This window comes from Somniosus microcephalus, chromosome 20, assembly GCF_052327205.1.
Source record: "Somniosus microcephalus isolate GS21.2 chromosome 20, FLI_Smic_1.0, whole genome shotgun sequence".
NCBI classification, from domain to species: Eukaryota; Metazoa; Chordata; class Chondrichthyes; order Squaliformes; family Somniosidae; genus Somniosus; species Somniosus microcephalus.
In genome coordinates this window covers 52402457-52428010 of record NC_141006.1, presented here as the reverse complement: position 1 = coordinate 52428010, position 25554 = coordinate 52402457, and the positions used below count along the sequence as shown (strand labels likewise).

General features: G+C 48.3%; 1 protein-coding gene across 1 annotated transcript in view; it reads right to left on the bottom strand.

The window, feature by feature from the left end:
- LOC147103239 (orexin receptor type 2-like) overlaps positions 1-25554 on the bottom strand; it is a 45162-nt gene that overhangs the window by 12490 nt on the left and 7118 nt on the right. The window contains exons 3-5 of the mRNA XM_085963180.1: positions 12183-12361; positions 10755-10998; positions 116-231 (exon numbers count right to left, since the gene is read on the bottom strand). Of these exons, the coding sequence (XP_085819306.1) occupies positions 116-231; positions 10755-10998; positions 12183-12361 (539 nt within the window). The remainder of the gene's footprint in view (positions 1-115; positions 232-10754; positions 10999-12182; positions 12362-25554) is intronic.

The following is a 25554-nucleotide window of genomic DNA, read 5'->3' as shown; positions in this document are numbered from 1 at the left end:
CAGAATACTTTTTCACAGTTTACATCAGTTGTGCATTGCTTTACGTAGGAAATGATCAGTTCTTTTTTTGAAGATGCTAAAATGTTGTTTTTCCAAAGGCTGCTCGTGCACCTACCTGTCTACACCAAAGCTTTCTAAATATTTGAAAATATGCCGGAAACATCAAACATAAAGGAGCCACGTAGGTTACTATACAAAAGCAAACGTGATAGACCTTGGGGTAGACGTTATCTGGAAAAAGACAAGGAAAAATACAGATTTTATGGTCAATGGGTAACATGGTGTTATTGTTGATGTAACTATGGAACGCTTTACTTCTGCCAGTCTTCTCTGCTTTCTACAGTCTACAGGGTTTGTTTTAAGCCCTAGTTTGACATCACCTAACTAGCACATCTTCATTTCCATTATCTTCACTGGTCTTTCCAATCTTGGTGATGTCCTGAGCTCTGAGCCTGTCCTGCACTGCGGGCCTTGACTCTTCACGCAAGATCTCAATAATAAAACAATGTTCCTTGTTCAACAATATTCTTAGATAATGCTTTCCTCTGGGGTGGTAAGCCTTCCTACTGCTAGAGGCAGCATGTTCACTGCGATTGCTAAAGGATGCCTATTGCTTGGAAACAAACTTTAAACTTTCCTACTTGTTGGCTGATATTTATGGCTGACAGATTTTATCTACCTGATTGCTTTTAAGCTCCATCCATCGTCCATTACATTAAAATAAGTCACCAGTTTTCACTTTGCAAAATACTTTGCTGTTGTTAAGTTACTTTTCTGATGCAAGTGAAATTAATTGAATGGAATACTTGTGCAAAAGGGTAAATCATTAGATTTAGATCACAAACATCAGGAAGGGGGGCATTTATTGGAGGAGAAACACTGACTTGTATTGCAATGATTAATTAAAAAATACGATACACTTAAATGGGCAGTTTTATTACGATAAAGCATCTTACAGGATCCTTTACTGTGGCTTATACACTAAAGAAGGTCCAGTGAGGAGATTTCCTGCTACCATTTCAATCCTATTTATAAAAAAAAGTGAAAAAGTTTGTTCTTCAACATATATTGTATATAAAATACATCGCAGTGTACGACACGGCTGCTCTGTGGTACTGTTTTCATAGTGGACTGACCCCGGCACTAAGTCTGCCCAAGCACTCCTCATTGCAGCAACACTCCCCCTTTGAGAAATCATTAATGCTGAACTCAGTGCCTTATCACGCCGAAGGAGTTCCCTATTTGAATGGCTTTTCTGCTTCATGTTAATAAAAGCACTAATTGGTAATCTCAATCAAAGAGATGAGGCAGGATTTTCATTGGGCCGTGGAGGCGGGATTGGAGGCGTGTGGGGGTTAAAATCTTGAAATCGGGGGGCACGAACCCATCCCGCCCCCAACCCGCCTCCATGCCCGTTTCCCAGGAGGCGGGTACCTGACCCGCACTGGGACCCGCCTCCCCGAGGCGGGAAGGGGATTAGTGCCAATTAACTGCCTGTTAACAGGTAGTTAACAGGCAGTTTCTAGCCTAAGCCCTATTTTTATTCCTGAAGTGTGGGATTCCCGACGGCTCCAAACCACACCAAGTTAGCGAGGCGGACCGTCGGGCTGAAGGGCTTGGAGGGTTCCAGATGTCCGTTGTTCAGGTGAGTGATGGGCGCATGAGTGCAGAGGTAAGTGTGTTTGGTGTGTGTAAAGTGTTTAAAGAAGTTTTACTTACCTTTTCTTACCTTTACAGCCTTCCTTCCTTCAGGTCTCGGGAGTCCCTCATCTCACCGGCACAGAAAGCAGAATGGCCGCGAGCTGTCAAAAATTGCAGCATTCAGCTTTCTGTTCTGGAGAGATCTCTAAATCAGCCTGAGAGGAAGGAATTAACTTGGAGTACAGATTGTCAGTGTTTGACAGCTTCAAAGAGCTGTCAAACGCTGATATTTCATCTGTCAAAAGCTCTTGACAGATGAAATGTCAACCTGTGACGTCACCTGGTGCCGGGTGGCCCTTAATTGGCCTGCTGAGCTTGCTGGGCGGGCTCAACAAGGTCAATCAAGTGAAAATCGCGTGGGTTGGCCACAACTTGATGGAGGCAGGACTACAACCCCGAAAGTTGTAGTCCCGCCTCCTACACGCCTCCAGTATTAAAATCCAGCCCAAGGTTTGTGTAGGAAATGGAAAAATTCACATTGGTGCAGTAGGGGGTGCTGCTCTGATGTCGAGATTAAGTCACGCTCTTGGGGCAGAGTGGAGGGACTTTTAATAGCAGCTGGTTGTGCTATACTTGATCAGGGAGTGTTTGATAGTGACGCTGAGAGCTCACGATGAGAAAGTGTTTCATTCCCCATTATTGACATTCCTTGCCTCGATGAGCAGAGAAATTTAACGTTCTCCAAAAAAGTAAAGATTAAAGGGTGGAAAATTAGGTGGTGCCCATTTTGGGGCGCTAACGTCACCGGGGCACTAATTTCAAGAGGAGTGCCGGGCTGAGCGTTCGCAGCCGGCACCCCCAATACAAAAGCGAAAGGGGAGCAGGTGCTGGCAGTTGGCCAAAATAAGAATGGCCGCCCGACACCTACCCTTTAATTTGCGCCGCCACTGCCAAACCGCCCCCTGATCCTGTTGCACATATCGTGCAGCGATAGGTCAGGGGGCGCAAGGGAAGTTTGACGTCATTGCCGGCTGCGTAGCGGCACTACTGGCTACCGCCGCCGCTAACCTCCCGCTGAATTTCACGGGAGGTGTTAGCGGCGTCGCGCCCGGCGCTAGGGGATTGCGCCCCAGGGGCGCTAACGAGAGGCGCAAGCTAACCCAATTTTTCCCCCAAAATGTTTATTTTCTTGTCAGAGTGCAAGATTAATGAAAGATGTCGTCCTTCCTTCAGTTAGAACAGTGAATTTTCACTAAAAATGAATAAAGGTGGTACCTATTTAACTCAGCGGTGTTTAATTGTTTAACCCAATTAATTTGATACAGTACCAATCTGTCTCTCATCATAATAAATGTAAGCTTGACCTTCTCTTGTATAAAACATTTACACGCAAGCGATTTTGCCTTTAAGATTCATTCCCACTGCATGTTTACAAATGTACCACACTTTGGTCTCTGAACCTGACTACTGTAGTGTATGTGCTTCAAGTCAGAACTACTTTTTACAGCTCCTGTATACTGTAGTACCGGCAGTAACCACACCGGTATATAAGCTGTGCGCATGCCTCTGTACCCCAGTCTAGAGATGACCCTCCTCCAGTAAAGACCTGTTGTTTGTAATTATTTATCCACTGAACCACGGAGTCAACAGTGGCGACGAGTGTTGATGCGAATCTACCTGCAACAAAAAAACAAACAAAAAAAATAGTCGAGTCCAGGAACACGGGCGTCGACCGCGAGCAACCGCCCAGCAGTCAGGCAGAGATCCAACTTCGCTGGGGAGGCTGTGGAGAGCCGGGCTTGGTTCCCCAGCCACAACGAGCAGTGAGAGACCGACGACAGGTCCAGAGCAGACCCTTCCCGAGCAGCGGCGGCAGGAGCCGACCGACGGCAGAGAGAGAGAGCCGGGCAGCGTCGACGAGGTAAGAAAGAGGGTGAAGAGAGCAGGGCGCAGCCGGGGATTGATCACCGAGCGGCGTCGAGGAAAAATACTGCAAACCGGAGAGAGAGAGGGTAAGAAACAGCCGGGTTCTAGACTGAGCGGCGTCGACAAATATCAAGAGAAGAATGCGCAGAGCACAGCCAGGGATCACAGGCTGATCAGGGTCCGCGGGGCAAAGCAAGGGGAGGCGCCATTTAGCCGCGGAGAAGCAGGGAGAGCGCGGGAGGCGCCATTGAGCCGTGGAGAAGAAGGAAGAGCGCGGGAGACGCCATTTTGCGAAGCCGCAGTGGAGAAGACGGGCGAGCGCGGGAAGGAAGGAAAGCGCGGGAGACACCATTTTGTGCCAGCGGAGAAGAAGGGGAAGCGCGGGAGGCGCCATTGGGGATAGTTAACGCACAACCAAGGATGCCGCAGAGTGGCAGTATCTCTACGTTCGACAATGAAGTCGAAGATTGGGCGACATATGTGGAACGTATTGAGGTGTACTGCAGGGCGAATGAAGTTCCAGATGCTAATAAAGCACTGGTTCTGTTAAATTCCATGGGTGCAAAAACTTATGGGTTACTGCGAAATCTAATCACCCCAGAGAAGCCGGTAAACAAGGATTTTGGAAGCATAGTAGAAATCCTACAGGACCACTTAAGCCCCACACCGCTGCTGATAGCAGAACGATTTAAGTTCCATAAAAGGAACCAACACAAAGACGAAAGCAATGCTGAGTACCTAACGGAACTGCGCAAGCTATCGAAATACTGCCAGTTTGGAGCGGGACTAGCAGACATGTTAAGGGACAAGTTTGTGTGCGGGCTACAAAGTGAAGGAACCCAGAAACGGCTTCTATCAGAAAAGGACCTTACGCTGGACAAAGCTTTCAATATGGCAGTATCACACGAAGCAGCCGCAAGGGGCGCTGCAGAAATACAACGGAGACCGCCAGAATACGGCACCAACGAAATGACCTATGGAACAGGGAAGTGCTATCGCTGCGGCAGAACAACACATGACCAGAAGGCTTGTTGGTTCAAGGACCAAGTGTGCAGACAGTGTGGGAAAGCAGGACACATAGCAAGAGTCTGCAGGTCTGGGAAGAAAACCAACAGTAAGAAATCTCCACAGGAGAAGTACAAAAAGGTACACCAGGTGATGGACAGTGGTTCAGACGAACAGAAAAGTGACACAGACTCTGGAAGCAAGGAGCTGGGTTGTCTGAAACTACATAATGTAACCGAAATAGAGGATCACCAGACTATCTGGGTTATACTCAAGATAGACGGAGTCCAAGTGGAAATGGAATTGGACACAGGGTCAGCTCTAACAGTCATAAATCAAAGAGACTACAAGTGGCTATTTTCACACATACCCTTGAAAGCTACAGAGATTGTCTTGAAGACGTATACGGGGCAAAAAGTCTACCCCAAAGGAAAAATAAGGGTGAAAGTGACATATAAAGGTCAGGAAATACCTAAAATGGATATATATGTATTGCCAAATGGAGGACCACCACTGCTAGGATGTGAGTGGATCCGGAAGATACATTTAGATTGGCATTCCATACAGGCACTGAAGGTGGAGGCCAAAAAGGATGATGACGTCACACCTGGACGACTGTCAAAAATGCTAACTGACGCAAAAGAAGTGTTCCAGGAGGGACTAGGAACACTAAAAGGAATAACAGCAACAATTAAAATAGAGGATAATGCAAGCCCAAAGTTTCTGAAGGCCAGACCAGTGCCTTATGCGATCAGACCAGTGGTTGAAGCAGAGCTGGAAGGGTTGGAACGTTCAGGAGTACTGTCCAAAGTGGACTGGAGCGAGTGGGCTACACCCATCGTCCCTGTAATGAAGAGGTCGCTGAGTAATACGCCTGGGGAACCAAAGAAGGTCCGCATCTGTGGGGATTTTAAGGTGACAGTGAACCCAGTCCTTCACACGGTGCAATATCCGCTTCCACGAATTGAGGATATTTTCGCCTTGCTATCTGGTGGTAAACGCTTCACCAAAATTGATCTAGCCCAGGCGTACTTGCAAATGGAGGTAGAAGAAGCTTCGAAACATTACCTTACGATCAACACCCATAAAGGTCTCTATCAATACAACCGGCTGGTGTTTGGAGTAGCCTCGGCTCCGGCTATCTGGCAAAGGGCGATGGATCAGGTCCTGCAAGGGATTCCAGGGACCCAGTGTTATTTGGACGACATCTTGGTCACGGACGAAAATGACGGTGATCACCTCGCTAACTTGGAGAAGGTGCTCGCCAGATTAAAGGAATATGGGCTACGAGCTAATCGCCACAAGTGCGAGTTTTTCCAGAAACAGATCTCGTATTGCGGCCACGTCATCGATGAAGAGGGGTTACATAAGTCCCCTGACAAGATTGAGGCAGTAGTCAAGGCTCCAGCACCGGAAAATGTGTCACAACTGAGGTCGATCCTCGGGCTGGTAAACTATTACCACAAGTTCTTACCAAATTTGTCTACGGTACTACACCCGCTGAACACCCTACTGCAAACAGGGGTACCATGGAAGTGGGATGACGAACGTAGACGAGCTTTCCAGAAGTGTAAAGAATTGATCACATCAAAAGAGGTGTTGGCCCATTTCAACCCAGCACTACCAATTCGTTTGGCATGTGATGCATCACCCTACGGCATTGGAGCGGTGCTGTCGCACAAATTCCCAGACGGGTTGGAGAGGCCAGTAGCCTTTGCGTCTCGGTCACTAACCTCAGCCGAGCGCAACTACGCCCAGATTGACAGGGAGGCCCTCAGCCTAGTATGGGGAGTAAAAAAATTCAACCATTATCTGCATGGGCAGAAGTTCACCTTGCTGACTGACCACCAACCACTTGTCTCCATCTTTAATCCTAAGAAGGGCATGCCAGTAATGACTGCACAGCGGTTACAAAGATGGTCCCTGTTTCTAGGGGTGAATCAATATGAAATAGAATATAAAGGCACGAAACAGCATGGGAACGCTGATGGGCTATCGCGCCTGCCACTGCCTACGGTGGAGGAAGCACCAGCAGTGGACCCTATCGAGATATTTTATTCTTCGATAATTGAACGATTGCCAGTAACAAACACGGATATAGAGAAGGTGACCCGCAATGATCCGACGCTGTCACGGGTATATGAATTGATGGTGAGGGGATGGCCAACACATGGTGACTCACTGTTGCCAGCATTCTCATCCAGAAGAGAACAGCTGTCAGTATGCCAGGGGACAGTGATGTGTGGATCCAGAGTGGTGATTCCACCCAAGTTAAGGGAGAGAGTGCTAAAGGAGCTACATGAAGGTCATCTGGGGGGAGTGAAAATGAAAAGCCTTGCTAGGGCTTATGTGTGGTGGCCGGGAATCGATCAACAAATCAAAGACCTAACTAAGAGCTGCTTAGGATGCCAGAAGGTCCAAAATGCACCACCACATGCCCCTCTACACCCATGGGAGTGGCCCTCCTCTCCATGGCAACGGGTGCACATTGATTTCGCTGGTCCATTCATGGACTCAATGTTCTTAATAGCAGTGGATGCTCATTCAAAGTGGCCTGAGGTGATAAAGATGTCTTCAACCACTACAGAGAAAATGATTGCAGTCCTACGGACCATATTTGCCAGAAACGGTTTGCCAGAGCAGATCTGCTCTGATGATGGACCACAGTTTGTGTCCGACGAGTTCCAAAAATTCATGAAAAGGAATGGGGTAAGGCATTACACATCCGCCCCGTACCATCCAGCCACCAATGGATTGGCTGAGAGGTTCGTACAAACCTTTAAGAAGGCGATAAAGGCCATGTGCGACGAGGAAATTCCACTACAGCATAAGATGGACAATTTCTTATTAGCCTACCGAAACGCGACACATGCAGTTACCAACCAGACCCCGGCCATGATGTTCTTTAACCGAAGGTTGAGATCTCGTCTGGACTTGCTCAGACCAAATGTGCGAAGAAATGTTGAGGACAAACAATTCCAGCACATCAACGAGAAGCCGACAAGGAGCTTCAATGTAGGGCAACCAGTCTTGGCCCGTGACTATCGAACAGAGAAGTGGCAACCCGGAACGATATGTACAAGGCAGGGGCCATTAATGTACACAGTGGATGTCGGGGAGAACATTGTGAGACGCCACGTCGATCAGATCTTAGCGTCACAGGAAGGCGTCAACCCCATGTCTCGAGTACCTGGGGATGAACCCGACATACCGGTAGCATCTACTTCAGACCCAGTAGCAGTGGAACCCGATGAACTACCCGATGAAAAGGGGTCAGAATCGCCTCTGCACCAAGAACAAGAACCTCCGGAAAGGCGCTATCCCGAAAGGGTCAGGAAGCCGCCCCAAAGACTGAATCTATAAATGGACTTTTGTTATTAAATGTACATGTAAAAATGTAATTGTTATTTGAATATTAAGGGGGTATTATTAATCTAAAAAGGGAGGAATTGTAGTGTATGTACTTTAAGTCAGAACTACTTTTTACAGCTCCTGTATACTGTAGTACCGGCAGTAACCACACCGGTATATAAGCTGTGCGCATGCCTCTGTACCCCAGTCTAGAGATGACCCTCCTCCAGTAAAGACCTGTTGTTTGTTTATGTACAGCATCCGTGTAATTATTTATCCACTGAACCACGGATCCAACAACTACCACCAACCAAATGCTTCATAGCAGGTGCTGCAATGTGCAGTGTCTGAACTAATGTGAATCTTCTCTGTAAAACTATGTTTGAAATACAAGCCTGGAGATCCCTGGACGTCTGCGGAGGGGACAGAAGTGTGGTGGGGTGTGGGGAGGGCTTCCGTCTGCCGCTGTGCCGTGGCATTTATCCCATCCCAAATCTCGGGAGGATGGTCATTTGAATATTCAGGGTGGGCATCTGCGTCTGCAGCAACGCAACAGAAGCACCCCCCCCAACCCGCCCCCACCCGCTGAAAAGGCGGGAGTCAGGGTAACACCCTTCCACTCTGAAAGGGGGCACCCAAAAGCCAGAATCAGGCTGACTGGGTCCTTCAGAAGGTCAACAACCCTCCGCTCTCAGCTGGCATAGAATCTGCTGCGTCTATCAGGGGCGAGCTGGGCGGCAGTCCCATGTAGCTCAGGAATGCCTCCAAGCATGCCCAAAGCTGGATCCTAATGTAATGGGGACGATCCGAAGAAGTGGCCACCTCCCTTTGGTCTCCTTATTTAAGGAGGGATATACAGGAAACTTTGTGCTATCCGGCACCCACGGGACCGAGCTGCTGCCGTTGCCTCAAAACTTCCGGATAGACCAGCGTCAATGTTATCAGATAGGAGCTTTTCATCTCCGTATCTGACAACAAAGACTGTTGCTCAGCAACAGCTTGTCAACACTCGGCCCGTGGCTTGGAAGCGACTCTGAAGCTGTTGCTAAGCTACAAAGACGCTTTCCAGAGCCTGCCTGTGAAAAGAATGCTAGGAGAAGAAAAAAAACCTAACCAAAACGGCTGCTGATTTCTGCCGTTAGATCGAAGTTGCTGGACATTCAACCTCCGGATAGCACAAAGTTTCCTGTACTTGCATTGGAGGCAGTTCAGAGAAGGTTCACGAGGTTGATTCCGGAGATGAAGGGGTTGTCTTATGAAGAAAGGTTGAGCAGGTTGGGCCTATACTCATTGGAGTTTAGAAGAATGAGAGGGGATCTTATTGAAAGATATAAGATTCTGAAGGGGCTTGACAGGGTAGATGCAGAGAGGATGTTTCCCCTTGTGGGGGAATCTAGAACTAGGGGGCATAGTTTCAGAATAAGGGGAAACCCTTTTAAATCGGAGATGAGGAGGAATTTCTTCCCTCAGAGGGCCTTGAATCTTTGGAATTCTCTTCCCCAGAGAGCTGTGGAGGCTGGGCCATTGAATATATTTAAGGTGGAGATAGACAGATTTTTGAACTATAGGGGAGTCAAGGGCTATGGGGAGCGGGCAGGGAAGTGGAGTTGAGGCCAAGATCAGATCAGCCATGATCTTATTGAATGGTGGAGCAGGCTCGAGGGGCCAAATGACCTCCTCCTGCTCCTATTTCTTATGTTCTCTCCTGGACTGTAATATACTTGGGAAGATGTGAGGGGTAGAAACCCAGTGTAACCAGGTTCTGCCCTAAAATGTGTCCCCCCTCTGTTAGGATTGCGCCCCAGATCTGTGCTACCTACCCTGGCAGGCCAGAATTTTTACACTATAGTGACAACCTTTTTCGTAAACTAAATAAGGCCACTTTTTTCATTAGTTTATGGAGTAATTTTTACGTTCTGTTCATAGTTATGGTCAAAAATAAAAAAAATAAAGGGATAGCAATGCTGGCGAAAGACGTCACTCATTTGAGTGTGGGTTACTTAGACATATACCCTGCTTAACTACACAATGTTAGGCCATTAAGTGGGAGGTCATGGTTAACTAAAACATAGAATCATAGAAATGTACAGCACAGAAGCAGGCCATTCGGCCCATCGTGTCTGCTCCGGCTGAAGAAGAGCTATCCGGCCTAATCCCACTTTCCAGCTCTTGGTCCGTAGCCCTGTCGGTTGCAGCACTTCAAGTGCCTATCCAAGTACTTTTTAAATGTGATGAGGGTTTCTGCCTCTACCACCCTTTCAGGCAGTGAGTTCCAGACCCCCTCCACCCTCTGGGTGAAAAAAGTTCTCCTCAACTCCCCTCTAAACCTCCGACCAATTACTTTAAATCTATGCCCCCTGGTTATCGATCCCTCTGCTAAGGGAAATAGGTCCTTCCTTTCCACTCTATCTAGTCCCTCATAATTTTATACACCTCAATCAAGTCTCCCCTCAGCCTCCTCTGTCCAAAGAAAACAACCCCAGCCTCTCCAATCTTTCCTCATCACTAAAATTCCCCAGTCCAGGCAACAACCTTGTAAATCTCCTCTGTACCCCCTCTAGTGCAATCACATCCTTCCTGTAATGTGGTGACCAGAACTGCACGCAGTACTCTAGCTGTGGCCTAACTAGTGTTTTATACAGTTCAGGCATAACCTCCCTGCTCTTATATTCTATGCCTCGGCTAATAAAGGAAAGTATCCCGTATGCCTTCTTGACCACCTTATCTACCCGAATATGCTTCCTTTTCAAACATACAAAAGTCTTTTAGTCCCGAAAACCCGTACAATCCTCTATCGTACAATACGGCCCAACGATGCATTGTGTACTCACCTCCCCAGTGCTCGTCACAGACCGAGAAAAGCAGGGTCTTATTGGCTAATTCTGGGATCATGCTGCTGTATTCCATTACAAAAGCTTGAGGAATCATTATCACGAAGGAGATGATCCAGATAACAATGACACTGTTCCTAGCCCGCTTTGCTGTGCTTTTAAACATTAAGGGGTGGCAAATTGCATACCAGCGATCCAGAGCTATGAAGCTGAGGGTCAGTACCGACACAGAGACTGACACCGTCTGCAAAAGAAAGGCCATCGTCAGAATTAAACCAAAACACAATTGTTCTGTTATGAATCTGAAACCACTTCCATCTGTTTTAGTAGCAGTAATTTACCTTAATCCTATTTCGTGAGCTTTCCATAAAGAATCTTTATTTACAATCAATGATTTTTAAGTAGCATCCTTATGTTATAAAATGACTGCTGCCTTGATGTAAATTGGTTTCAGGTGCATGCCAACGTGACATTTTTTTTACACAAGATTTTCCTGGTTTCAGTGAATCTGACATATTTATATTGGGGTTGCCAGTGAGCGTGCGAGCCCCGCTTGGTGACAACCAGTGATGGAAGCTTCCCTCTACTACTAATGGAAAAGCACCTTTAAATCAAAACCATAATTATTTGATGTCCACATCAAAGCTATTATTGGCGCGGTTAATTGACCCTTTTCACCCTTGAGTTCAGTGGTGAGGCCACATTCGGATTATTAGGATATATAGCCTCCTCCGTTTGTTAATTTAGCAACAAAGTAGTTGTTGGTGTAAAGTGGTGTTCCTCGGGAATGTGGGAATGTTCCAATCAGATGAAGGGATGAGCTCGGAACTGAAATTTAAAACCCAAACCTGTTTGAGCAGGCAGTTGAAATGGTGTAGTTGGCTGGATTTGGTTGGCAGGCCTTTTCATATGTAACACTGTAGTGGAGATTTGACTCTCAATTAAAGAGTGGGAGTTCAAGGCCCCATGTTGATTGACTCACAAACTCTCATTGGAAGAGTTTTCCCAGCTGGTGAGGTTGAGCCCAGCGGGAGGGCGGTGTGCTCAGAGGGACGGGCAACTGGCAGGAATGGTCTCTTCTCACAGCATGTCTACCTCCTGTCAGTCAGAAAACAGCTGTAAAGAGCCTGCGGCCTGGACTATCCCATACAATAGGAGAAGAAGAAAGCAGGAAGGACCTCGAAGGGGAAAAACAGCGGTAATTATAATTTATTTTTAAATATTCAACCATGTTAAATGAAAGTTGGAAACCTTAAATTAAGCTGTGGGATACAGGCACATTCATATGAAATTATTTTCTGTGCTATTTTAATGAAGGTAATATCCCATTTATTTTAAATGTGTTAATGCCTCTGTTAAAATGTGTTCACATGCTCGTAATTTCAAGGGCAGGGAGATGAGATGGTCAGAGAGCCGAGATAGCCATACCTGTAAATAGGGTATCACTTTGCAAAGGGTTTGACCGAAAAACCAGGTCTCAGTGATATCCACCACCAAGCTGGCAGGAAGACAGATCACAGTGACCAGCACGTCTGCCAGTGACAGGTTCACAATGAAGTAGTTCGTCACAGTCTGCATGTGATGGTTCTTCCACACTGCAAAGCACACTAGAACACAAAAGGTCAGTCGGTACAAAAATGAAATTAGAATCCGATGAAGAATCCCATCCAAAATATTAATCAATTTTCCTCTCTGATGCTGATCGGTTTAAATTGTATTTCCAGCATTTTGTGTTTTTAGACCCCCGTGTTCACAGTTTTTCTTTTTATCTCCACACTGTGATCTTTTATGCATTGTGACACTCGGTACTATATAATTCTCCAGGAGTTACTATTCTGGTAGTGACTAATCTGTAAATGTAGGAATCTGCTGGTGAGTTTTATCATTTCTTAATTATTGTCATATTATGACACACCAGGCCCATATCTAATCATATCTAACCATATCTAATCATGGAGTGGATTGTTGTGAGGGGTGAAACTTGTGGAATGATAGCAGGTTAAAAATGTAAATAGCTACTGTTGCGGTTTCAGATTCTTTTACGTACCTTTCTCATCCAACAGTTTCTGACACTGGACCATCCCCCTTACCATCTGAAATCTACATTATTTTGCTTTCTCCACTGGTAGTGACTGTAGACCAGAGTGAACGAGGCTAGCGATGATCTCATTTGTTGTTATACTACTGCTGCATCAATCATAGCCTTGTGTTCTGCTCCCTTCAGATAGTCATGAAATATTATAGACAAATCAAACATTCAGCAGGCAAAAACAACCAGTTAAACTTATTTACAAAATCAGGGAATTAAACTAACACCAGAGTACAAGACAACTACAATTTATAACTTGCAGGTAATCAGAACTTTTACTAGTCCTTCTCCATTAGTTATAACAGACTTTTCTAACAAAATAAAATCCTTCAGACTGCACAATGAATGATAACGGCCCAGATTTCTCACACAAAAAATAATTTTCAGAACTGGTGATTAGTTCCCTTAAAGTGATAAGAGCAGAACAAGTAAAGATATTGTATAGATCAGGAGTTGGTGCATTTTCTTTCTGATTAGTGTCAGTAGAAATGGATGCTCACATTGTACAGAACAGGAATGAATACCTCTTCTGATATGTGCAATTGATATTTGAATTTTGCAGTGAATCAGCATGAGAAACAGTACCATTCACAATAACTCTGCATTATCGAGCTCTTAACATGAAAGATGGAGTAGCACATGCAAATGGTAAGGAACAAAGGGGCTGAATTCCCATGGCTCTTTCATCGAAGTAAAGCAGACGATTGGAAATTCACCGCCAAAGTATTATACTGGTGTCTTTATAGAACCGTCTATTTTCTAATGGAGAATAGTATGTGAGTTTGAGTTTTGAATTTGTCTAATCATGTTCAACATTCATTTTTAGGATCCATTCCACTCATTGAGAACAGGATCTTTTTTAATGGGAAATGGGTACAAAAATATTTCTGATTGCTGTCAGGGTCATAACCCAGTTTTACCACCAGAGGGCACTCTAACCTTGCAAAAATCAGTCAGCAGACTAAAACTGCAGGACAGGGTGGGGGCAAAATTCGATAGCCCCCAAAAATGGGCGCAGGGATCGCTATGTGCGATTAACCCACACACGCTCATTGTGATGCAGGCAGCATGCCAACTTCGTGCTGCCTGCTGATTAACATGATTTCTGCCTGCAGCCAGCTCTAACCTCACTGTTGATTGGCTGCACGTATCAGCAGGGGGCCCAAAATCGTGAGAGGCTAGCACCAGTTAAAGCTAGCCTGCACCTCTTAAAGGGGTGCATTGTGGCTGGAGCAGGTACCAAGCAGGTACCGTAAGTCGTTCTACAACTGATTCTGACCTGGGAAACACTCAATAATGGCACAACATGGGAGAGAGCGGGCTCCAAGGTTCTCCGATGCTGCACTCGTGGCCCTCGTGGAGAAGTGGAAAGGAGGAGAGATGTGCTGTATCCGTAGGGGGCCAGGAGGTCCTCCAGACACACGCTCCGAAGGCAGTGGGAGCAGGTAGCTGTGGAGGTCAATGCCAGGAGTCTAGCCCCGAGGATCTGGATGCAGTGCCGCAAGAAGCTCAATGACCTCACACGAGTGGTCAAGGTCAGTGAATTCACCTTCAAATGCCATATCCTACCAACTGTACCACTAGCCTCAGCCACTGCTCAATGCACCACACCCCTATCACTCACCTACCAACAATCGCTATCAATCAGGACTCATACCTCACATTCACCGCTTCACCTCACCCGCACACACTTAGCACTGCTGCAAGCCTCACAATGTGGCAGCACTGGTGTCAAATCAAGATCTGCCTGCTCTGCATACTTCTGGCAGACGCTCACTGCGTGCTAACTCCCTCACCAATATGGTGTCCAGCACGATTCACCCTAAAAAACGAGCACTACGGATCCGAATATCTTTTACAAACTTAGAACTAAAATTGATGGGCTGAAAATCCTGCAGGGCCCACACTGACCTTCATGCCTGAATTTCTGATAAGCGTCATATAAGAAAGTTGTGGGATCATTGCATCCTATCGATTACAAAGGTCATCAACATGCTTTGCTTAAATATACAAATAGTAAGAACAGGTTAAAACCAGTTGTGCAGTGTATCAGTAAAAGTTGCAACATCCACAGCTTTGTGCATTTGTGTTTTGTGCAATTTCATCATTAATATACCTTTCTCCAAAGTGTAATGTATCCAAGTTTGCTGACGATACAAAGCTAGGTGGGAAAGTAAGTTGTGACGAGGGCGCAAAGAGGCTGCAAAGCGATATAGACAGGTTAAATGAGTGAGCAAGAATGTGGCAGATAGAATATAATGTGCGGAAATGTGAAGTTATCCACTGTGGTAGGAAAAATAGAAAGGCAGAGTATTCTTTAAATGGTGAGAGATTGGGAAATGTTGATATTCAGAGGAACCTGGGTGTCCTTGGACACGAATCACTTAAAGTTAACATGCAGGTACAGCAAGCAATTAGGAAAGCAAATGGTATGTTAGCCTTTATTAAAAAAGGATTTGAGTATAAGAGTAAAGACATCTTACTGCAATTATATAGGGCCTTGGTGTGGTAAACCACTGTTATACCTGCCTGTGTGTGTGTTTGTATTCCACTGTGTACATGTCTGTACATGCCTCGGCTGACTCCTCCCACGAGTCCAGGTATAAAGGTGACTGCTCCACAGTCCCTCTGTATTCTGGACTGGTCGACCACTCGAGGCACACCTTCATTCTCTTGTTAATAAAAGCCTGTTAGTTACTCGCTTAACCTCAGTCTTTTGAGTAATTGATAGCGCATCAATTTTATTAACAAGATTTTTTATAATGGAGAAGATCCTCACACCAGCATGCCTGGACTTAGACCATCGGGAGGCGGACGCATCCACCAAGTTTGCTCACTGGCTTAAGTGCTTTGAAAGATTCCTGATCGCCTCCGCTGCAATGGTCAAATCGGATGAGGACAAACTGGATGTCCTGACCTCCAAAGTGAACCACCGAGCGTACTCGGTCATCCAGGACGCGACCTCGTACACGGCTGCTCTCAAGCTCCTCAAGGACCAGTACACGCGCCCAGTGAACGAGGTGTACGCCAGGCACCTCCTGGGGAGTCGTAAACAACAACCGGGGGAATCGACCGAGGAATACCTTCAGGCACTGTCTGTGCTTGGCCGGGCCTGTGGTTGTAAGGATGTAAAGGCCGCCGCGTACACAGAGGAACTTATCCGGGACGCTTTTGTAGCGGGCCACAGGTCCAATTACACCCGACAGCGACTGTTGGAGCAGAGTGACCTCGACCTCAACAAGGCCTCTGAACTCGCACTATCATTGGACGCAGCCTACCGGGGCATGGATGCCTACTCCTCTGCACCGTGGACGCCGCGGGGAACGACAGCCTGGGACATGGTAGGACCATCTCATAGCGCCGTGCCACCCCAGCCACATCCCAGCAACGGCCCAACTACCGCAGCAGTGTCCCAAGGCCAGAAATGCTACTTCTGTGGCCAGGCCAAACACCCCAGAGCGCGCTGCCCGGCGAAAAATGCGATCTGCTCGGGCTGCGGGAAGGAGGGACACTACGCCAGCGTCTGCAGGGCCAAAGCCACCCCGAACCCCAGCAGCGCCGCATGTGGGCCGTGCGGGCCGCCATCTTGGGCCTCCCCAGCCATGTGCGAACCACCGGAACAGCAGCCATTTTGGACGCCTCCAGCCACATGGGGATCATGGACGCCGCCATCTTGGACGCCAGCCGGGACGCAGCAGGCCCCCAACACCGCCTCATCTGATACCCGCAGCGACACACCTGTAAAGTCTGTGGGTTGTATAGCGAAGTAGTACACAGACTACAAGAGTAACTTAAACAGGACTTTACTATTCGAAGGTCAGGGCGAATCTGCCCAATAAATTCTGCCACAGCACTTATATACCGGTGTGGTCACCGTCGGTATTACAGTATACAGCAGCCAGGATAAAGTAGTGCCACACCTAAAATAGTTCTCTTAAAGGTGGACGGTTACATACAATAGTTCTCTTAAAGGTAGAACAGTTACATACACTACAATCCTCCCTTTTTAGCTTACAACATACTTATTCCCCATTAACATAACATCATAACATATCCAACTTCATGTTACAACAGTTCACAGAGGTAGTCTCTGCGGAAACAGTTCACAGATTCAGTCTCTGATCTTCTTGACTCGGTCCGGACCACGCCTCCGTGGTGTAGTCGGGTCACCTTGCTAGAGGGACTCCTCCCATAGTCCTTCCCTAGACTTAACAGCTTTACTTCCATCACTTCTGAACCAGCATTGCTGACTTTTTTAAAACAAACAAAAAACAGTTGGATTGCCTTGGGAAATTTTCCTACTTTCCAACTGATTTGGCTCCGTTCGGGGGACCACGTGTGTGATCGGGTAGAGGTAATAATGGTTCAGATGGTTATCATCTTCTGCTTCGTCTTTTCCTTTTTTGCTTCTTGGAGACTCTCGGGGCTCCATTGTCAGCTGCCAGCTGTAACGCCACCATCTCCCTATGTTCCTTAGACTTTAAGTGATTCATCCTGATTTTGGCACTTTGGGAGTTCTCGGCACAAGCTGGGCAGACCAGGTCCTCGTAATATTCAGTGTCACTCAACAGATCATGGTAATATTCGGTATCGTCTTGAGCTAGGCCAGCGAGAGGGTCTTCTATTTCCTCCTTACCCAGCTGGACGTTAGCCAGCTTTTGTTCCAAATCCAGACATCTTTCCTGAAGAGACTTCTTCATGTGTTCCGCTTCATCCAGCTTTTTCTGGGCTTTCAGCAAGTCTTTTACTAATGACCTCATTTGTGATTTCAATACTTCAACTTCCTTCGGAGATTGATTGATCGGACTATTCAATCCCTCTACTGAAGTAGCTGTTTCAGCATTCTGTTGTTCTACATTGACGTGAGTCAGCGTACTTTTGGCATCCAAGGGCTGCTCTGCTGCAGTCTTCTCCGTCTGTGTTGCCACTTCAGCTATTTCAATAACTTTTGAGAGCTCCGAACCCCTTTTCTTTGAAGATTGAGGCTCGTGTTCAAGTTTTTCCCATTTCAGAGTCTTGTCCCTCAGCATATGAAGGAGTTGGCTGACTGTTAACTCTTCTGCCATCATCCCTTTCCCATTCGCTGCAGGGCTGTTTATAACCTTGCCCTGGAGGAGTTGGCTGACTGTTAACTCTTCTGCCATCATCCATTTCCCATTAGCTGCAGGGCTGTTTAGAACCTTGTCCTGGGGCTCCTTTGCTGTTTCTACTTCGCCATCATCCGCAGCCCCCACCATTCGAATTTCCACAATTGAATCGTCCGGTGATGCTGCACTCGACTTCAGTAGGAGCTCGGAATTCATGGCGACCAAATCAGCCTTTTCTGCCTGCAACCTGCTAACAAGCGCCTTCAGTTGCTGAACATCTTGCTCCACCAGATTAGAGCACGCACCTTCAGAGACCGAATCAGCTTTGATTCGTTTGGCCTCCTCGCGCAGACGGTTTGTGTGCTCCTGCTCCATTTTCTCCCTCAGCTGCTTCTGTTGTCTTTCCAGATTCTCCCACTCTGTGTCCAAGAACTTTTTCATTGCTGTTGTCTCTTGCTCAAGACGGCGACTCAATTGTTCTAATTGCTGTTGTAATTTGAAATAAAGTTGAGTTCGAGCCCGGTGTTCCTCAGTAATGTATATGTCTGTAAACTGGACAGACTCAGAATTCTCTGTCAAACTATGTTGTTGTTGTTCAGTGGAATTCTGTTCTGAAACTTTGTTCTCCTCTGGCGCATAAGCCTTTATGCACGCCTTCGTTTTTCCAACCTCAGTCAGCAAGTCCATTTTAGCCTTGTCTTTCATACTTGGGCTGGTCTTATCGTCATCCATTTCAGAGTCTGAGCTGATTGTCTGCACCGAGTCCTCACTCGTTATTGCTTTTAGGTAGTGCCATTCCATGTCTATTTTCTTGATCCACTCCCGTCCTAGAAGTGGTGGTCCTCCCTCAGGTAGTACATATAAGTCCATTCCTGGGTGTTCTTTGCCCCTGTCTCTCACCTTGACTCTTATCTTCCCCATGGGGTATACTTTATGCCCCATGTATGTCTGCAATACGAACTTGGTATCTCTCAAGGGTATATGTGAGAATAGCCGGTTGTAATCCCTTCGATTTATGACTGATAGGGCTGATCCAGTGTCCAACTCCATTTTCACTTGGACTCCGGCTATTTTTAGCATGACCCAGATAGTTTGTAGGTCAGCTTTCTTACTCACATTGTGAATTTTCAGACTACCCAGTTCCTGGCCGTTTGGGTCTGAATCCGAATTCTGTTCGTCTGAACTCTTCTCAGCCACCTTGTGTACTTTGTTGTACTTTCCCTGTGATGGCTTTTTTTGGTTGTTGGTCTTCTTTCCTGACCGGCATACTTTAGCTATGTGACCCAGTTTGCCACATTTTCTACAATCCTGGTTTTTAAACCAGCATTGGTTCTGGTCGTGTGTTGTCTTCCCACAACGATAACATTTCGTTGTACCCGAAGTAATTTGATCCACACTGAGTACCGCTGCCTTCAGCTGCATTTCCGCAGTTCCTTTCGCTGCGGCTTCGTGTGATGCTGCAATAAGGACAGCCCTCTCAAGTGTAAGGTCGTTCTCTTCGAGTAGTCGCTTTTGCGTTCCTTCCTTCGACAGCCCGCACACGAACTTGTCTCGCAATGCCTCTGTCAGATTTCCTCCAAACTGGCAGTATTTCGCTAGTCTACGCAGTTCGACCAAGTATTCTGCGTTGCTTTCCTCTTTCCGTTGCGTTCTCGCATAAAATTTGAATCGTTCCGCCAACATCAGCGGTGTGGGGTTCAAGTGATCCTTCAGGACAGCAACAATATTATCGAAAGTCTGATCCGCCGGTTTAGCTGGTGATAGAAGATGCTTCAATAACCCGTATGTCTTCGCGCCCATCGAGTTTAGCAAGGTTATAGCTTTATCATCATCTTCTATTTTATTGGCCTCACAATATGTCTCGATACGTTCTACGTACGTGGCCCAATCTTCCACCTCGGCATCGAAGTTGTTGATGTTACCATGCTTAGGCATCTTCACTATCTCTCACTATCTTTCTGCGAAACAACAGGATTTCTCTTTAACTTTTTAACTTTTTCTTTTTTTTTCCCAAAAATGGCGGTTTCCCGCGCTTGTCTTCTTCCCCGCCTACTGGCAAAATGGCGGTTTCCCGCGCTTGTCTTCTTCCCCCCTACTGGCAAAATGGCGGTTTCCCGCTCCTGACTTCTTCCTCTGGTGGGAGGGGTAAGCTTTGCCCTCGGGCGACGACCGCTGGTTTACGGGGTTTGTAGCCTGTGCGCCGGCTTCAGTTTATTCTGAAGCGCGCGCTAGAAAAGCCGATCGCGTTCCTTGTTCCCCCCCCTTCTTCTTTTCGGCAGGGGCAACCGGCGCTGGGGACAACCAGTTGGCGTCGGACAGATCCAGCTCCTGGTCCTTCACGGCAGCTGCTGCAAGCCGCTGGCCGGAACCTCGCTTGGTCTCTCTCTCGGGCTCTGTCTCTCCCGCTCGCGCGGCTCTCGCTCGCTCTCTCTCGGGCTCTGTCTCTCCCGCTCGCTCGGCTCTCACTTGCTCTCTCTCGGGCTCTGTCTCTCCCGCTCGCGCGGCTCTCCCTCAGCAGCTTTAAACGCCTCTCCCAGACCTCCCGCAGTCCGGTCCTTTCCTCCCCGGCTGCAGCTGATTCTTCGCGGGTTATTTAGTTATTTATTTATTTATTGCCTCCGCGCCTTATGATCCCGGCCGCAGCGCCTCGCGGCCTCGGTAGGTGCCCGGCCTTTTTCGCTCCAATCGCGCCTCCCAGCCCTCTCGCAGTCCGGTGCTTTCCTCCCCGGCTGCGGCTGAGTTCTCCGTGGCTTATTTATTTTTATATCTTCCCGCGCCTTACGATCCCGGTCGCAGCGCCTCGTGGTCGCGGTATTTGTCCGGCCTTTTTCGCCGTCGTGGTCTAGTCATCTCACAACGCTCCCCAGCCCGCTTGTACCGCGGCTTCTGCTCCACGCTGCCCCAGTCTCAGCGCCTCTGGGCCTGACTTCTGTCCGGCTCCTTTCCCCCTCGACCGTGGTCGAGTGCACCGCCCTTATCCTCCGTTTATTTGTTTCTATTTTCCCTTTACTCACAGTCACCGTGGCCGACTTGCTTCTCGTGTTGATCGGCTCACTCACCACCGTGGCAGAAGGGACAATCCGTGCCTGTTGCTGATGGAAGACTTCGTGTTTGAAATCTTCCTCCTTTCTTGGTCTGCAGACTCGAGTTTTCTCCCAGCAAAACGACGAGGGTGGGTGCCTCTTCTCGACGCTCGTTTACTTCTTCAGAAGTATTGTTGCCGCAGGGTAAGATCGAACTCGTCGCCACTGTAAAGTCTGTGGGTTGTATAGCGAAGTAATACACAGACTACAAGAGTAACTTAAACAGGACTTTACTATTCGAAGGTCAGGGCAAATCTGCCCAATAAATTCTGCCACAGCACTTATATACCGGTGTGGTCACCGTCGGTATTACAGTATACAGCAGCCAGGATAAAGTAGTGCCACACCTAAAATAGTTCTCTTAAAGGTGGACGGTTACATACAATAGTTCTCTTAAAGGTAGAACAGTTACATACACTACAACACCGACCCCTACGCTGGCCTCCGTTACGCTGGACCAAGCGAGACCGCACCAACTGGCCCGGTCCACAATGGACATTAAGGTAAATGGTCACGAAACAACCTGCCTTTTTGACTCTGGGAGCACGGAGAGCTTCATCCACCCCGACATGGTGCGGCGTTGCTCTCTCCCAGTCCTGCCTGCGCACTAGCGGATTTCTATGGCCTCCGAGTCCCAGTCGGCGGACATTGGCGGCTACTGCGTGGTGACACTCTTAGTAGACGGGACTGTGTACGATAATTTTAAACTTCTGGTCCTGCCCCACCTCTGCGCTGCCGTTCTACTGGGGTTAGATTTTCAGTGCCACCTTAAAAGTGTTACGATGGCGTACGGTGGACCCCTCCCTCCACTCACAGTCCGCAGCCAGCAGCTTCCAAATTGCCCGCCGCGCACCAGGTGCAACCTCTCCACACTCAGAGTCACCCCCCCCCCACTGTTCGCTAACCTCACCCCCGACTGTAAGCCCATCGCCACAAAGAGCAGGCGATACAGTGCCGGGGACAGGGTTTTCATTAAAACCGAAGTGGAGCGGCTCCTGAAGGAGGGGATTATTGAGGGCAGCACCAGCCCCTGGCGAGCCCAGGTTGTGGTCGTTAAGACCGGCGAGAAGCAGCGCCTGGTCATCGACTACAGCCAGACAATAAATAGCTACACCCTGCTGGACGCTTACCCACTCCCCCGCATAGCTGATATGGTCAACCAGATCGTGCAGTACCGCGTCTTCTCGACCATTGACCTGAAATCAGCGTACCACCAGCTCCCTATCCGCCCTGAGGACCGCCAGTATACTGCCTTTGAGGCAAACGGCCGCCTCTATCACTTCCTTAGGGTTCCCTTTGGCGTCACCAACGGGGTCTCCGTCTTCCAAAGGGAGATGGACCGGATGGTCGATCAAAATGCGTTGCAGGCCACTTTCCCATATCTGGACAATGTGACCATCTGCGGCCATGACTTGCAGGACCATGACGCAAACCTTGAAAAATTCCTCTGCACCGCCCAACTCCTGAACCTGACATATAACAAGGAGAAGTGCATATTCCGCACAAGCCGCCTCGCCATCCTTGGCTGTGTTGTGGAACACGGAGTCATCGGTCCCGACCCCGACCGGATGCGTCCCCTTATGGAACTCCCACTGCCCCACTGCCTCAAGGCCCTGAAGAGGTGCCTAGGGTTTTTCTCCAATTACGCCCAGTGGGTCCCCTACTATGCGGACAAGGCCCGTCCGCTGATCAAGTCCACCTCTTTTCCCTTGACGGCAGAGGCCCGCTTAGCCTTCCACCGTATCAAGGAAGACATTGCCAAAGCCACCATGCACGCAGTGGACGAATCCATCCCCTTCCAGGTGGAAAGCGACGCGTCCGACTTTGCCCTGGCCGCTACCCTTAATCAGGCGGGGAGACCCGTGGCCTTCTTTTCACGAACTCTCCAGGGCCCGGAGACCAGACACTCCGCTGTTGAGAAGGAGGCCCAGGCTATTGTGGAGGCTGTGCGTCATTGGAGGCACTACCTGGCTGGAAAACGATTTACCCTGCTCACTGACCAGCGTTCAGTTGCTATTATGTTTAACAACAAGCAGAGGGGCAAAATCAAAAATGACAAGATCTTGAGGTGGAGAATCGAACTTTCCACCTACAATTACGAGATCTTGTACCGGCCCGGGAAGCTCAATGAACCCCCGGATGCTCTATCGCGTGGCACCTGCGCCAGCGCGCAGATCGATAGACTGCGGGCCCTCCACAATGACCTCTGCCACCCGGGGGTCACCAGGTTCTTCCACTTCATCAAGGCCCGCAACCTGCCTTACTCCATTGAGGAGGTCAGGACCATGGCCAGGAACTGTCAAGTCTGCGCTGAGTGCAAACCGCACTTTTATAGACCAGACAGGGCTCACCTGATAAAAGCCAGTCGCCCCTTCGAGCGCCTGAGCGTTGATTTTAAAGGGCCTCTCCCCTCCTCTGACCGCAATGTGTACTTCCTCAACATTATTGATGAGTACTCCCGTTTCCCGTTCGTCATCCCCTGCCCGGACATGACCAGTGCCACGGTCATTAAATGTCTGAACGACCTCTTCACCCTGTTCAGTTTCCCCAGCTATATCCATAGCGACCGGGGCTCATCGTTTATGAGCGACGAACTCCGTCAGTACCTGCTCGCTAGGGGTATTGCCACAAGCAGGACCACCAGTTACAACCCCCGGGGGAACGGACAAGTGGAAAGAGAGAATGCGACAGTTTGGAAGGCCGCCCTGCTAGCCTTAAAGTCTAGGGGCCTTCCGACCTCCCGCTGGCAGGATGTGCTCCCCAATGCGCTCCACTCTATTCGGTCACTGCTCTGCACTGCCATTAACGCCACCCCTCATGAGAAAATGTTTGTCTTCCCAAGGAAGTCCACATCGGGGACATCGCTACCGCCATGGCTGACGTCCCCAGGGCCGGTCCTACTGAGAAGACACGTGAGGACCCATAAAATGGACCCCCTGGTCGAGAGGGTCGACCTCCTCCACGCCAACCCCCAGTATGCTTACATTGCGTACCCGGACGGGCGGGAGGACACAGTCTCCATATGAGACCTCGCACCCTCGGGGGCCCCAGTAACCCACTACCCACTACCACCCCCCCCCACGATCCAATATCCAACCCCAGCAGACGGCACGCCTGGGCCCCGCGACCCGCTCGACACCCACGAGGACTACACACCAGTGCCCCAGCCTACGCGGGACTCGACGCCAGAAGCTTCACTACTCCTGCCGTCGCCACGTCGATCACAGCGGCAGACAAGACCTCCGGAGAGACTCCAATACAGAAACTTATAATACACTTCACCCGCCGGACTCATTTTTAAACAAGGGGTGAATGTGGTAAACCACTGTTATACCTGCCTGTGTGTGTGTTTGTATTCCACTGTGTACATGTCTGTACATGCCTCGGCTGACTCCTCCCACGAGTCCAGGTATAAAGGTGACTGCTCCACAGTCCCTCTGTATTCTGGACTGGTCGACCACTCGAGGCACACCTTCATTCGCTTGTTAATAAAAGCCTGTTAGTTACTCGCTTAACCTCAGTCTTTTGAGTAATTGATAGCGCATCACTTGGTGAGACCACACCTGGAGTATTGTGTACAGTTTTGGTCTCCTTACCTAAGGAAGGATATACTTGCCATAGAGGGAGTGCAATGAAGGTTCACCAGACTGATTCCTGGGATGGGGGGGATTGTCCTATGAGGAGAGATTGAGTAGACTAGGCCTACATTCCCTAGAGTTTAGAAGAATGAGAGGTGATCTCATTGAAACATACAAAATTCATACAGGGCTTGACAGGGTAGATGCAGGGAGGATGTTTCCCCTGGCTGGGGAGTCTAGAACCAGGGGTCACAGTCTCAGAATAAGGGGTCGGCCATTTAGGACTGAGATGAGGAGAAATTTCTTCACTCAGAGGGTGGTGAATCTTTGGAATTCTCTACCCCAGAGGGCCGTGGAGGCTCAGTCATTGAGTATATTCAAGGCTGAGACCGATAAATTTTTGGATACTAAGGGAATCACGGGATATGGGATAGTGCGGGAAGGTGGAGATGAGATAGAAGATCAGCCATGATCTTATTGAATGGCGGAGCAGGCTCGAGGGGCCGAATGGCCTACTCCTGGTCTTTGTTCTTAATGTTCTCATATTCAAAGACAGGTTGCGAGATATTACTAGTTGTCATGCGTGGGATATGGAATTATTCCATTTATGTGGGATAACAGCCCACACGTGAGCTGTTGCCGGTTTAAAAAATTCAGAGGTTATGTGCTTCCTCTCAGTGGCGGCAAATGCAAGTTATAACCACAGCAACTGATGATCATCAATTCCTCTACTTTATAGTAATCGGCACAAGAAATATTACTGCTGCATCAAATCAAAAATCACTGCCAAATGATGCTGCCAGTGAATGTTTTAATGTTGTGATGCTTGATGATACGATGGAGAATGGTGTCCATTTTTCTCTCAATACCCGTTGAAAATTCACCCGCACAACCTCTCCCTCTGCAACTCTGAGTATTTTAACTCCGCTCCTCTCCACGTTACTGCAAACATGAAGTAAAACT